The 15,535-nt window shown below is 39.0% G+C and overlaps 2 protein-coding genes across 6 annotated transcripts; both read right to left on the bottom strand.

Annotated features, from left to right (window-relative positions):
• Nucleotides 1-235: 235 nt before the first annotated feature.
• Nucleotides 236-6,479, bottom strand: hnrnpm (heterogeneous nuclear ribonucleoprotein M). 2 transcript variants are annotated; one of them, XM_056759411.1, is made up of 16 exons: nucleotides 6,230-6,479; nucleotides 5,576-5,754; nucleotides 4,098-4,150; nucleotides 3,500-3,507; nucleotides 3,314-3,407; nucleotides 2,924-3,205; nucleotides 2,677-2,830; nucleotides 2,513-2,562; nucleotides 2,366-2,426; nucleotides 2,118-2,216; nucleotides 1,976-2,017; nucleotides 1,702-1,773; nucleotides 1,516-1,623; nucleotides 868-1,427; nucleotides 736-787; nucleotides 236-626 (listed from the first exon to the last, which is right to left on the bottom strand). In XM_056759411.1, exons 1-16 carry the CDS (start codon nucleotides 6,280-6,282, stop codon nucleotides 463-465), a joined length of 2,031 nt encoding a protein of 676 aa, XP_056615389.1. In that variant the 5' UTR covers nucleotides 6,283-6,479; the 3' UTR covers nucleotides 236-462. The 2 variants fall into 2 exon arrangements, with proteins under 2 accessions (XP_056615389.1, XP_056615388.1); XM_056759410.1 differs by lacking the exons at nucleotides 1,976-2,017; nucleotides 6,230-6,479 and having other exon boundaries at nucleotides 3,500-5,715.
• Nucleotides 6,480-7,170: 691 nt separating this feature from the next.
• marchf2 (membrane-associated ring finger (C3HC4) 2) lies at nucleotides 7,171-15,203 on the bottom strand. 4 transcript variants are annotated; one of them, XM_056759548.1, is made up of 6 exons: nucleotides 15,057-15,203; nucleotides 12,552-12,617; nucleotides 12,171-12,431; nucleotides 11,786-11,990; nucleotides 11,478-11,687; nucleotides 7,171-10,355 (listed from the first exon to the last, which is right to left on the bottom strand). In XM_056759548.1, exons 3-6 carry the CDS (start codon nucleotides 12,344-12,346, stop codon nucleotides 10,197-10,199), a joined length of 750 nt encoding a protein of 249 aa, XP_056615526.1. In that variant the 5' UTR covers nucleotides 12,347-12,431; nucleotides 12,552-12,617; nucleotides 15,057-15,203; the 3' UTR covers nucleotides 7,171-10,196. The 4 variants fall into 4 exon arrangements, with proteins under 4 accessions (XP_056615526.1, XP_056615527.1, XP_056615524.1 ...); XM_056759549.1 differs by having other exon boundaries at nucleotides 12,171-12,428; XM_056759546.1 differs by lacking the exon at nucleotides 12,552-12,617.
• Between the last annotated feature and the right edge of the window lie 332 nt (nucleotides 15,204-15,535).

The raw sequence follows: 15,535 nt of genomic DNA, 5'->3' as shown, positions 1-15,535 counted from the left end.
AGTCTATTTACATCAACATTTCCATATCTCTACAAAGACCACAAGTGTGTGTGTGTGTGTGTGTGTGTGTGTGTGTGTGTGCAAAACCTTAAAATAAATGTTACTCTTGGTTTTTATGGCATTTGCTCAACGTATCAACTTATTTTGATGACTGGAAAGCTAAATCAAGTGAACATCAAATGGCAAACAACCCTGCAAACTTCACTTAAAAAAAAAAAAAAAAAACACTTGTAGATTGGGTTCTCGATGTTGAGATTTATTAACAAACCTTAAACAAAGGTATTTTCTTGAAAAGCATTACAATAAAAAGTAAGGGTTTAGGGAGAAAATAATAAATTTGGTCTCTAAAATCATAAGCAAAAACTAAAAGTGCGCATTTGGCACCCATACAAATACGTAACCGACGACTAAATTGGAAAGCACGATGTGGGATGAAGGGAATCACAGGAAGGCAAAAGATTATTATGCATTTCTATCGATCCTGACGTCGATCTCTCGTCCGTTGAGTCGGTAGCCGTTCATAGTACGGCAGGCCCTCTCCGCGGTCTCGGGGCTGTCGAAACGCACCACACCACAGCCCTTGGATTTGCCGTTCTCCATCTTGATATCAGCATACTGCACCATCCCTGAGAAAACAAACATCATTAATATTAATCAAGCCAGACATATATTTGAGTTTGTTCAAATTAGTTAAAATAGCCATGCAGCCATCAATTAGCATTAAAAAAAATTTACCACATGAGTTGAAGGTATCTTTCAACATCTTCCAGGAGAAATCAAACGGCAGCTAAAAAAACATAAAAAGCATAAAATCAGTTTTGACAAGATAAAGATCAAATTAAAATACAAAACAGATCAACTGCTTACATTTCTGACAAAGATCTGACAGCCTTTCCTAGCATTGGGCCCACCAGCCCCTGGTCCCCCTTGTCCAGAACCGCTGAAGGGTGCACCGAAGTTCCCACGATCCATTTCGGCAGGTCTGTCAAACTGGTTTCCGACACCCCCAGAGCCCATTCGTTCCAGACTGGACCCCATGCGGTCCAGGCCTGAAGAAGGAAAGCGGTCCATGCCTCCAGTGCCTATACGGTCGAAGTTGGTTCCCATTCGATCCAGGCCTGCATTCATCCTGTCCATACCCATAGGTGAGGCGAAGTCCATCCCACGATCTAAACTGGATGAGCCCAGGCGATCAAACCCAGTTGGGCCGATGCTGGACCCCATGCGGTCGAGGCCTGATCCCAGTCTGTCCATGCTAGGGCCCAGCCGATCCATGCCTGTGCCCATGCGGTCAAAACCGGTACCGAGCCTGTCCAGATCGGAAACCCGATCCATTCCCATACGGTCTAGGCTGCCCAAGCGGTCCATTCCACCGCTGAGACGATCCATGCTGGGATTCATCCGATCCATTGCTACGGAATTTCCAGCTAGTCGAAAAAAAGAATAGAATTGTAAATAAAAACAACTGATATTGTAATAGATCGTTAATAGGTCATCAAGCATCTATTCACTAACCCATTCCTCTATCAAAAGAGTCGTTGAAGTTGCTCCTGGACATAGCCATGTCGTTTCCTCGGCCACCAAAGTCTCTATCGAAACCCCCGCCCATGCCACGATCCATTTCTTTACAAAAACTCAATGATTAACACACCATACACTACACACAAAAAAATTAGAACATAAATGATCAAATGCTTTTACCATTCATTCGTCCCATTCCAGAGGGCCCAAAACGATTCATGTTGTTCATTTCACTGCCAAAGTTGTCCATTCCTTCAAAATAAATTTACTTGATGTAAATCCACGCTTTATTACATTACACAAGGAATACAGTTACTGATAAACTTTAATACTTTGTGAAAACTACCGAGCCAAGCACAAGTCAATTATAACATGCAATTAATTTAGTAGTCTCAAGAAAGGCCAAATGCTCAAAAAGGAAAAATGACAGATGATGTGACCAGAGGCAACATACCTCCCATTCTACCCATGCCACCAAATCCCATTCCATCCATTCCTATGAAAAATGAATTGATGAACAGGGAGGTGAATGATGATCAGTGAGTGAGTAACAAGCTGAAACAATCCAAACAAGTTCAAAAAGCAGCATGCTTTACCTCCTGGTCCCATGTTGCCCATTCCACCTCGGTTGAGTTGAGTAGCGTCAATGGGCTGACCGCCAGGTCCCAGACCAAGGCCAATGCCACTCAGACCACCTGCATTTGTGTGAAAACACTTAGTTTGATGCCATGTGGATGCAACCATATTTTCTTGGATGTAAAATTAGATGTAAGGTGGATTTTAGCTGCTTGTCTAAACCAAACTATGCGTATTAAGAGACGCAACAAGTAAATTCAACACTTACGAGGAAGTGCAGGTGGACGCTCTGGTGGTCCAAAGTCACCTTTTGGTAGGGATTTCTCATCCTAAAAAAACAAAGAACAGAGGAAATGTGTAAACAATCATTTGTTTCTATACTGGAAATTTACTCCACTAAAAGTAAATAACTTACCAGTTTGACGTGCATGACTCTGTTGAAGAGGAGCTGTCCATTGAACATGGCTAACAAAGGTTAAGGAAGAATGCTTTCTACATCGTGCAGACAAACAAATGCATGAAACAACTTCATGTAAATCAACTTTTCTGGGCCCTTCTACAAGTTTTTGTGAAGGATACAGACTGCTTGCACAGCTTCAATGGGCATTTCAAAAGAGACTGTTCCCATGCCTCTGCTCTTCCCATCCTTATCCTCGAGGATGTCGGCACGTACCACTACTCCAGCCATTCCGAACACCTCCTTCAACTTCTTCCATCCGACCTTGTAGTCCAGCTGGAAAGACAAGTGCCAATTGAACCGTTATTGGTCATGTTATACTCTCTACCTCAATGCAGTTGTTAATGTAATGCTAATTTAAAAACTCACATTGGCTACAAAAATGGTGCATCCGATTTTTCCAGCCTGAAGCCCGTGGATGATCTCATTGGGAATGTTCGGGTTGTTCATGAGACTGGGAGGTATGTTGACCATGGGTGGACCTCCAGGCCCTGGGCCCATACCCATACCCATGCCTCCACCCATGCCGCCTCCGCCCATGCCTCCACCCATGCCACCTCCCATTCCTCCACCCATACCTGGTGGTCCACCACCACCGCCACCTCCCTGGGCCCGATGAGCTTCACGCTGGGCAATAACACCATCTGGATCCTTTAAAAATGGACATGTTTGTTTATTCCAAGTGACTGAATAATACTATAGTAGTTATAAAACGGATTTTTATAAATACACAAATGCATATTATTGTTTTTTACTAACCTCCTTAACTTTCAGAGGACGGCCATTCATGACATGTTTGTTGACTTTCTCCACAGCCTTTTTCATGAGCTCTTCAGTTCTGAACTCAACCACCCTGTATAGCATTAAAAAGAAAACATTAGCAGAAGTTATGCTAAAGAAACCGGAATCTATAAGAAACTGCTGATGGGGTTGAACAATACTTACGCGCAACCCTTTGGTCATTCAGCACACCAGCCAGGACAAAAATACAAAATAGGAACAAAATTGTATATTAGACAAAATCCACAAGACATTTAGTAACAAATGAGGAAATCATGATTATGAAGATACTATTCAATACATCTATGTGGTGTCCATATTCTTCAATACAACTACATCAGATTACATCAAAGATTGTGTGCTCAAACTCAAAATGGTTCATCACAATTAATTCTGATCTCGATTAATTGACGACCAGAATTCACAAACCGGCCTTCAGTTCCAATTACACCAAGTTCTGATGTTCCATAGCTGTTATCCCACTAGAATCTCTTATAAATCACATCAACCCCCATGTTTAGTTATTGAACACCACTCGCTAGACTCTGAAAGAGCATTACAGACACACGGAAAACAGCATAACTATGTAGCTGCAAAACAACCCCGGTGGTTCCACTCAGAACCACAGTCGGCGTCCATTTTTGTTTCCACCCAAGACGTCACATTTTGAACTCTCAATCCCAGTCCAGAACATCCCACATTAAAAGCAGAGTAAATTTGAAAAACTCAAGCGGACAAATGGAGTTGCGTCTCTTGCACTTACCCTTGACTTGCCTTCCGCGTCCATTAAGTGTTCCACGTACGTTACCTCACCCACTACAAATCAGATCCCAGACGACACACACCAAGGGAGAGAAGCCGAGAAAACAATTGGGGTTTAGAGCAGAAACAAACGGAACGGTGACACTGAGCTCGTCTGTCAGTCCGGAGCCTTCACCAGCACCTCAGCAGCACAAATTCTGGTACAGGTCTACAAGAAGCAAGCTTCCAACATGTTCAAGTGAAACTTCTTAAGTGGTCCCTGCTGGAAACCTCGAACATCCAAAACTAACCAAAAGATTAACGACCTCATGAGCAATCGGAGTTAAAAGCATCTCAACTAGGCCTCCTATGGACATCGGAATGAAGTGGACAAAATGCATTTTTGTTGTTGGCAAGACTACCCAAACACAGTCGCCACACTAACCCAAACTGCTACTTGATAGTATGGAATAAAAATGTCAAATCCCAAAGGGGAAAAAAGGTACAAGTTTGACGTTACAGCAACCGTAATATCATCCACTCGAAGTCAGCTTGGCTACCCAACGAATCACTTTGCATTGATACTCAATTTTAAGTGGACTAGATAAACCAGATCCAATGAAAAATCCTGTTAGTCAAGGAATACTTGGAACTAAATTCGCATCAGAGACTGAACCCATTCAGGTCCGTTATCCACCAATAAATTTTGGTGAACTACCTAAAGAACAATCCTTCCATTCTCCAGCAAAAACTGTTGTCCAGAAAATAAAACAAGGACCATCTTAAGAAGCTGCTTTACTCTGTAGACCTGTACCCCCACAAATCAATAACACTTCCATTCAATGGTACAATCATGAAGATCAGGAGCAACAACATTCGCTCTTGCAAACCTAAAAAAGAAAATGCAATTTAATTCTACAGGCACAATTTCCACATGAAACGACTGATGAAAATCCCCATGCTTACAAATCATTGGGCATGGTGGCATCCTTCAGGTAAGAAGATACTACAAAGTTTACATCATAAAGAGGATCTTGTAAATAGGAATATACATAGCTACATACAGGCTCAAGATGTGACCACTTGATACTTCTAAAACGCTAACCAACAAGTTTTAGTGTTAAAACTGTCTCCAAAAGCCAATGCCAATACATGGCACCAAATTCAAAATAAGTGGATAGTACTGTGTACTAAAGATGAAGAGCTTTGATGTGCAATTGGCACATTGACCCCAGTCACTAAGGAGCATTTTTGTGCCCAAATGGGCACAGTACAAATATGAAACCACGTGTTATTACTATAGCCTTGACAGTGGCAAAGAAAACAATTTTTATGTCAAACAGCCTTTTTCCTCAAGACAACTTCCCCATGGTGGGATATTTATCCTCTTGCCTACATACATCACTTCTAAAACCATCTCGTGACCACCTTCAAGATCCGTAACTAAACAAATGGGCCCTAAAAAAACAATCCTAAGCAAAGACTGACGTAAAACCTTACCCTTTTCCTTCATGAGATCCTTCAGGGTTTGCCATTTAACATCATAAGGTATGTTGCTGACAAACACGCGGTATCTTTTGTTCGGGTTCCCGTAAGGCTCAAATCGCCCCCCGCCACCGCCGCGTTTCGGGGGCCTCTCCTTCCTGGACTCGTGGTTGGATTTGCCGTTCACTGCATTTCTATAAAATAAAAACAGATTAAATATAGTAAATATAAAACACGAGTTATATGTTATTCTACAACCACACATCCATCTGGATTAGTGAAACGTAAAAGCACGACCGAGCTGCATTGCTTTAGTATGCTAACATGCTACAGCTAATCGGCTAACAAAGAAACCGCGGGTAACGCAGTACGTTGAGTCGTAAAGCTATAATAAGCCCAGTATGGGGTTATATTGTTTAAAATAGTAAAACTATGTGCAAAAACTGCAGTTTAATATAAAATCCATCTTATTTTAAATTCAACGTGATTATCTTAATTTTCATGCCCTCACGTTACATGCAACGACACACATTTCCACAAACGAGCACAGATTTTATGCAAGATAAACAAAAATATTCTTCAAAACGTATTTGGTAACGTTACATATATAACGTTACCGAGAAAAACACAGAAAACGTAACGTTATAGGTATTAATGTGTAGCATTTACCCTTGGCCTGGTTTCTCTGGTTTAGCCTCAGTCGACATTTTGCCTTCGGACATTGTGGCTTTTTTTTCGCCTTCTTCAGATAAAACTTCTCCGACCCAGTCGTTCGACTCGGTCTATATGAAGATGAAAACGAAGTTAACGTCGAAAAATATCGAGGACCGATGGTCAGTTGTGATTTTCTAACTGAACCGATTGATGTAACGTTACGTGTTCGTATGTTGCCGGGTGAAATGGCGACGACGCAGCTCAGCGAAATTGATATTTGAAGAGAAGAGGGGCGTGATGGGAAACGACGTGACGCAATCACGCTTAAAACGCTGAGCGACGTGAAAACTGACGTGAAACAAAATAAAATATTTGAAGAGTTTATTTGCAACAACAGATGTAAAATAAAAATGTTTTTCTCGTGTTTTATTGTGTCAGTTAGCTGTATTTTGTGAGTTATTATTAGTTGATCAACAAATATTCAAACTCGTCATCTGTAAACTATATTTGCCAAATTTCACAAGATACACAAAATGCCTTTTCTCTGTTGTTTTTACAATTTAATAATTGTGTTTTCACCATTCAATGCAGCACTAGTAGAAAAGCGTTTAAAAGCTGTTCATCTAAATGCTCAATTTGTAACATGATTTAATATCTTTAATATACTTTTTTTCTCTTGTTTTTGCATTTTTGCCTTGCTCCCCCAGCTGTAAGATGTATGTTGTTGTTTCTTTAAGCAAAATAAAATAAAAAACACTTGGAAAAAAATACCATCAAGTAACAACAATAATTTAATTCGTAAAGAGAAAGGGAGTCAATTCTTTCATTATGATTTTAGCCTGCAAGATTGTTATATCAATATTTGCTATTATACTATCCTAAGCTTCAGCTTCAAAAGGTCATACTGTTTACTAAATGTTTGAACTTTTGGAAATAAAAACGTACAATTTCACAGATTCAGAGCATCGTTTTAATTTGCTTTGCACACTTTTCTTGGCCGGTTTCAAGCACCAACATATTTTGGTGAGGACATTACAAACACCATTCGTTTAGCCACTGCACAACATAAACATTGTAGTATCTCAACTGTTTTGAGTGATAAAGCCCCTGTGCCTGATGAATAAACTAAATAAAAATAGCAAAAAGATACATACAGTATGAATACATTAAAACACACTGGTAAAATCAGAAATATTGAAACTGAACAACAAACTATGTATACATTAAGTTTATCCAGACAAAGAGACTGCTTTCAAATATAAACATCTCTCTTTAACAAAAACTGCAAAAGAAAAACACTTGAATCCTCTCAAAAATCTAAAATGGAAACATTTCCATCCTACATTTCTGAAAGCGTCATTTATTTAAATAAAAAAGAAAGCATGCATTTGAACAGGTTTAGTTTGAACAGGTTTACTTCTATGAACAACATCATTTAAACAGCTGAGCTGCTCTAGCAGGGTTGCATATTATAGCCAGCTCATCCACATCCACTGCAAATTGACCAATAATAAAAAAACGTGTTCAACATTGTCCCTCTCCTCCTATAATTCTGAAATCCTTCATATGCAACAACATCTACATCTATGTTAATATCATACATGTATTGTTAAGGTTATAGGTAACAATTGCATTGTAATATTTTTGAAATTGCACTCTTGACATTGTAAAATAAACACAAAAGGGTGAGAAAAGTAGGTGGAAGCACAACAATGAGAGAGATAAAAAAAGAGAGAGAGCGAGCATTCCTCAAGGTAGCGGTGAGCCTGCAAAGTTGCCCTTGTTGTTAATCCAAGACCACAAATTAGGTTTGAGATCAGCACAACAAGATCAACTTTTTTAAAAACATTGAGCAATGAGAACCCCAAAACCAAATATTGAAATCACAACAAATAATGTCATTGTTATTTTGTAAATCTATTGCACAACTTTCTCCCATATAAAAAGAATGTCGTCTTCAAAGAGAATCCATTTAGAGAGAAAATACTTTTTTTCTCCACAATTTGCATTAAAGTTTTTTCTTCTGGGGATTAAATCAGGTCGGTTCCTGGATGAATTTGAAAACTTTTTCACGTTCAAATTCTACCTACAGAAGCACCTTTTTGTTTCAAACTAATTTGATAGCGTCTACCAGCTTCAGGCCAATGGAGAAAAAAGCAATCAGCGAATAATTCAGACATTCATGGGCCTGTTTGCTCCACACACAGAACCCTCGATCAAAAAGACATAACACTTTTAAGAACAGAGACATTTAGTCAGTGTATCTACACATTTACATTTGATACTAAAATGTACAATTAAAGAGTTTACCTGGACCTTCATATCATAGGTAGCTATCATGAATAGTTTCAATTCTGTTGTTTACTCACCCATATGTCTGTCCAAACTGCTTTTGTTTTTGGGGAACAAAAGGAGAACCTTTGATCTCATGTCGCTTATCCCAAAATATTAAATGTCTTCCAAAGCCATTTGTTTGTCACAACAGTCGTTGTATAGAAATCAGCACCGTAATGATTCTTCCTCAGTGTTCCTCAATAAAAACAATGTTTGGGTTTTAAACAACATTGGAGTGAATAAATAACCAAATCTAAACATCTGTAAATGAACTGTTCCTGTAACTATACAGGCAACATTTCTGCAGGTTGTGGCGTACGCGCAACTATTACACGACTGCATATACCAAATAATCAGACTTTCAGACTTCATCAAAAGAAACAGAAAGCTCCAATAGTTTTCAATGTTTCGCACATTCTTCTTGCGCAGATGCACAGCTTGCCAGATACTTAATTCCATAGTGTCATTTATGGATGAGGAGGTTCATTACCATAAAGGCGAAAACGTTTTTCTTCATACGGTTACTTTTTCTTCTGAGGTTTGACCTTCGTCTTCCACAAGGTAAATTGCTACAAAATCCAAATAGGCCATCTTCAATCTCCACCATACGATACTGCCGAAACTGAATAACCAGCATACTGTAAAACATATACTTTAAACACAAACAGACATTCTTCTTGAAAAAAAAATAGAAGTTTAAACGTGATCTGAGAAGACAATAAATCGTAGAGGTCCCGAAAGCATGTATCTACATTTGATCCGCTCACATCTAGGCTACAGTGTCGGAAAAGGGCTACGACTTTAAGGAGCCTTGCATGCTGTTTGATGTTGTTTGGAGATCATTCGTATCGAAAAAGCAACTTCGGATCCACTTGCAAAATCCTTACGCTAAACAGTCGCTAGTTTGATGAGACTTTTTACATACAGTAGAAATTGTCATGCGTCTAAACCCGCGCGAAAGATCAGCGTTATATTGCGCGTTCGGTTCATCTACTGCCTGTCCTTCTCGCTCCGGGCGAGCTTGAACACCAAGATCGCAGAATGGTCGCAGAAATGATCCACATTCATGGCCCTTTAATACTAATGTCAAAGGTTATAGCGCTCTTGTTTTACATAGTGTGTTTATATTCTTACATCAAAATCATACAGGAGCTGTATTGGCAAGATTGCCAGGTACTTACGGTATTCCTACTGATACCGTTTCGTGTGAAGATGGAAAGTACTTGAAGGTAGATGAGTAGAAAACTGTACGTCAAAAATTAAAGAAAGGTTTGGTTTAAAGCTTCAGCAGCTGTGTGTACTTGAATCGAAATCCCTCACTGCTGTGCTCAAAGGAATTGTCTATACACCGAAGTTAGGTTTCTGATTGTTTAAAATACGATGCATACTGAATGGTACGGGGCCTCAGCATAGCTGTTCAAGCCCCAAATAAATAAATGTTTGTTTAAACAAGACACTCAAATAAAACAACAACAACATGAAAAGAGACTGGTGAAAAAAAGAAGTGCTCACATATTTAGATAAAAAGGATTAAATAGAAAATAATGCATCCAAAGGTGCCGCGGCTCTAGCTGACAACAGCGCATCAAGAACCTGTAGCACGCTAATATAACGCCACGCTCTGGCCCGTTCCTCCGTACCACGTCTTTCATACTATGGTCTCGTCTGCTGTCTTTTTCAGCAGCTTGGTGGAGAGCAAGGAATGCTGGGTAGAGTGCGCACCCTTGGTGTCGGGAATGAGCAAGCGGACTTTCTGATTGGTTCGTCTCCACTCGGAGTACAACTGACAGTGGTAGCGGAATGAGACCTGCAAGACAGAGACGAAATTTTCGTTTAAAGGCCAAATGTTGAAGGTGAAGCTTATGAACAAAATTATGAAGAAGTGAATAATTATCTTGATAATATAGAAGTGTAATAGAACAGTAGCTAAATGAATTGTACTACAGCTGTCAAACAATTAATAGAAAAAATAACTAAAACTATTTTATTTACAGAATATATGTCTGTGTACTGTGCATAATAATGTTGTATTTACAAACAAATACACATACATGTTTATTTAGTAAATATAAATCATTAAGGAAATGTACCAATCATTTAATTTTATATAAATGTTTATTAATTGTATAATTTTCTTTATAAATATTAAATATTTATAAAGAAATATATATACAAAATTAATATGCACAATACACAGACACATATTATGTAAAGTTTACACAAACTTTTGTTCTGTTTGACAGCCCTAAAAGGTACTATAACAACTATAAATAAAACTCAACAATTTTTTTATAAATATTGTAATAAAAATATTATTAATATATGTGACCCTGGATCACAAAACCAGTCTTAAGTAGCAAATAAACATTTTTAGTAAAATTCAAAAATACATTGTATGGGTCAAAATATCTATTTTTCCTTTATGCCAAAAATCACTAGTATATTAAGTAAAGGTCATGTTCATGTTCCAAGAAGATATTTCATAAATTTTCTACCTTAAATATATAAAAACTTTATTTTTGTGAGTGGTTGGCCTGCTGCAATGCCCCTGATTAACAACTCAATTTTCGTTTTGCACCCTCAGATTCCAGAGCTTTAAACAGCTGTGTATACGCCAAATATTCTAACAAACCATATATCAGAAGAAAGCTTGTTTTTTCACCTATAAATTCAGATGTAAAAATCTACATTTCATCTACATACAAATTGACCCAAAAGAATGGTTTTGTTGTTGAGGGTCACATATATATTTCAAAATAGATTTTATAATATATATATAGTGTATAAAATATGATATAATAAAACATTACAATATTATTAAATAACAAGTACTTTAAATTCTTCTTTGCATCATAGAAATAAGATTTAAGTAAAATATGCTTCCAATGTGATGATCTTTTATTCAAATTTGTCTTGGAATGTACAGTACCAGAGTCCAGAGGACGTATATGGTGAAGAGTGCGATGGTCAGGGCGATGAGGCCGACTGCCTCCAGGCGACTATTGAAGTGTAGGTGGTCCTGTGCACCCCGCAGACAAAGCCAGCCTGAGATGGCTGCCAGGGGTGTTATAAAAAGGAAGCACACCATGTCACAAAAGAGGGTCCGCTTCTCGTTCCGAGGGCCCGGATCCCTGAGCCACTGAAGAAAAATGCACCGTAGGTAACGTACAATCCATTAAAATAGAAAATGCAGAATCCTTACGTATTTTCCCGAAAAAAAGCATTGATTTCTGTTACCTCTGTAATTGGCCGCGGCCGTCGCTCGATGGTAAACTCGGTGTGACACAGCTCACAGTAGCTGGTGTTAGAAGAGGACAGCCACTTCTCCAAACAGCTTTTGTGTACCGTGCCCAACGTTCCGGTGCAGTCGCATGGGGACAGAAGCCCCTCACTGTTGCACATGTCCTGACCCTCATGGCAGATCCGACAAATCGGTCGATCACTTACAAAGAGACAATTAATCTTACCTTAGACCATAGCCATGCTCTGATAATGATCTATGAGATCATGTGATCATTCAATCACACAATAAAAGCTATAGGTGTCAGTAAAAAAGCACCAATAGCAGAGCAAATAGCTACTACTATGTTTTTATTGTTGGTTTAAATCCGTCTCTGCTTACCTCTGCGTGCCGAGGGCTTTGATAACAGTAGACAGTAAACGTCCATCCTTGGCCGTGACCTGGGTGACATACTGAGCCTGACGGCTATCATCTTCCTCCAGGGTTTTGGACAGGGCAGTGTTGCCAGTGCAGTCACACAGGGAGCCTGGGAGGTGGCAACACTCCCCTGTGGTCATTTTGGGGTCGTCCAGGAGGGCGGGAGGAGGGATTTTAGGGAGCAGCCTCGCTCCCACACCTTATGTCAGATAGACCCTAGTACTGCTGAGAAAAACACAATGAATCAGTGGACAATAACATAAACTTCCAATAGCGTGCAGTTGCTACATATTGTTTCGTATTAAAGGAAAAGTTAATCCAAACATGAAAATTCTTGTCAAAAACCTTGTCATTCTATACACGTATGACTGAGATGTCTCCGAAGATATCCTAGCTGCTCTGTGAATGGGGCTGAAAATGGAAAAAGTCCACATGCTTTATTTGTATCACGATACATTAAAAATGTAAGTTAATAGAAAACATTCTCATCTATCCCAGAGTTAAGACACATCAGACCAGGCCTGAAGATCGTTTTCGATTAAATATTATTTTAAAGGTCTCATAAACTGGCGTTGTTTAATGTTTTATACTGTTTTATGAGGTCTAGTTATGACGTTCGCGTGATTTTTACATTAAAAAACATCAAAATCAAGAAGTAATAGGCTATTTTCTACACTAGTTTTGAGGCCAGCTCTACAAACGATCGTTTTTTATGGGCGTGCTGCATTGAAGACTTTGTAAGTAAACGCCCACTGCTTTGATTGGATAGCAGGTTGCGTAGTCGGAGCCTTCTGGTAATTTGGCTAGAGAAGTATTGTAAGGTTTCAAATTAGCACCATTCACAGTTTTCGCATGGCATAAGTATTATCTGGAGACCTCCTGTTATTTATAAAATACCCTCCCACATCAGTATTTCATGTGACGCATTCGCAACGGATGATTTTATTAACATTTACTGACTTATTTCCCTGATGTGATGGCAAGGCTTTGCGTATAGTTTGTATAGCCTATAGTTGTATGGTTTTTAATGATATATGACCGTACCTGCCGCATTTGAGACCCGTGATCACGAACCGGACAAAATTCACCGCGATCGCGGGTCTCAAATGTTAGGAGAGTTTCCATGATAAATAAACAAACGGGAGACACTTCAAAGCAGCCTCCATTATACTCAAACGGTGGATAAAACCTTGAAAAATTATAATGTTATATGAGCCCTCCAAATCATAGAGATGGCCATTCGCACGGGCTTAAGATCACAGACAACCTCTGCAATTAATACAAATGACGAGGTCCCCAAGCAATACTATCTCGTGCAAATAGTGCTCAGGGCACATCAAGCAATCTCTAACAAAGCTATAGTGACACATAGTACAACATATTTTACTCACATAAGATTGCTGCACCATTCCTATCGGATCCAATAATGATGGCACAGCACTGCTTTTTAATTTTAGTCATTCCACAAATCTAGTGTCGACCTGTGCCTTGTTCACGAAGGAATCCTCAAAGAAATTAAACAAACAAACCCTCCGTGTTTTTCCCACATGAGCTGGAAGGTCTTTGAAAATAAAGTTTAACCACGCATTACTAATGTCGGAATCCGAAAGAAGGTTATGCAAAACTGTATTCTTCCACAACCAGGGGTGGGACAATGTTCAGCTATCTTTCACACCATGTTTGTTTATTGCTAGCTCGCTCTATCTGGTTCCGCGCCACCTGTGTTACTTCAGAATTCTCATGCGCGAACCAGTGAGCGGGACTATAGAAGTAGTCATTGATATTTTTTTGTGAAGACGGTGTTCAACCTTTCAATGTCACCATAGATAGGTGCATTCCAGAACCTGGCGTTCACTGGGCCTGTTGTCAATGACAGATGTAATCTAAGTAACAACGGCGTTTTCAGTTCTAACACTTACATGATGTTCGCGTGAATACGATTCCCTCTGATATAACAAAAGCTCGGGTTAATTTTTTTATTTTAATTCATGCCTCCTTTAACATAATATATATACACATGAGAAATAGGAGATAGGGATTCCGTCATTTATACCCTCATGTCATTCCAGACTCATCTAAAACTCTTTCTTCTGAGAAACAGACAAAAGAAGATATATAGTGAAATGTCAATACAATGTAAGTCAATAGGGGCCAATGATGTTTGGTTACCAACATTCTTCAAAATATCTTCCTGTGTTCTGCAGAATAAAGAAAGCCATACAGAGTTGGAATGACACTAGGGGGATAAATGATGAAGAATGTACATTTCTAGGTAGCTTTCCCTTCAAGTAAGGTTATTTGATAGTCAAATTCCTTCTGTCATTGACTCTGTTTTTTAAGCCATTATGTTACACATCATGAAACTTGTAAACGATGAAATGACCCATCAAAACAACAGTTTGACTCAAGAGCAACCAAAACACAAAATACACACCAGCATATTGATTTATAATGGGATGTGAAGGCTATCAAATAATCTCCAGCTCTGCCATTTAACATTAAATCCATCTCGACATTAAATAAAGTGTTAAAGTAACCACCCACATTTAACCAGCTGATCTGAATGTATCAGATCTGATCTATCAAGCTGTCTGACTCCTATCTAGGGTGGGCCTTTGGCACAACGTAAAACGTACATTTAATCCCATTCTCACTGATAAAGCGCTAATACGTCGCGTATTTCAAGCAATTAACGTAAAGCGAATTGATAACGGTTCACTGTGTACGTAGACACATTCAGAGCTAAATGTGAATGAATAGAGATACATTTGGATGCTAGTTAACAATGTAGCAATGTAGCAAAATATAGCATCGAAGCCTGGGATTATAAATTAAAACGTTTATTCTTACCTTCTGACCCGCCATGCTGAGATGTTGCCGTCGAGGGGGGATAACGTTTAAATGCGGCGTCTGTCGGTGAACGATAGAGTAAAACGCGACCGTTGTTAGGGTTTGATTCCTTCAACAGACGACTCGACTCGGCCTCCTACCGACGTCTCCGATTAGCGCTGCGTACGCTGATAGCGTAGAGGGCGTGTTGCCGTTCACGACGCTGCTTCGGAATTTGCGCAAACGGCTTCGTGAATGACCATCAGCCGGAATGTCTATTGTTATTATTTTTAAGGTTCGTTCGTTCGTGTAGGTTAGTTTTGAGTATCGATTATTTAGGGAATTATTCGCACACTTAATTTTTTTTACTTGTAATCTAAATGTTTGTTTGGTGACTACCGTTAAATTAAAATGATTTATTTTTATTTTACAAAAATGAAATATATTTTATGAATAGTTTTTTTCATAATACTACAGTAACTTATTTTTAAAGTAAGTTT

The sequence above is a fragment of the Triplophysa dalaica genome, chromosome 10 (assembly GCF_015846415.1).
Source record: "Triplophysa dalaica isolate WHDGS20190420 chromosome 10, ASM1584641v1, whole genome shotgun sequence".
Lineage (NCBI taxonomy): Eukaryota > Metazoa > Chordata > Actinopteri > Cypriniformes > Nemacheilidae > Triplophysa > Triplophysa dalaica.
The sequence above is the reverse complement of the archived record's forward strand: the minus strand, read 5'-3'. Positions and strand labels throughout refer to the sequence as shown.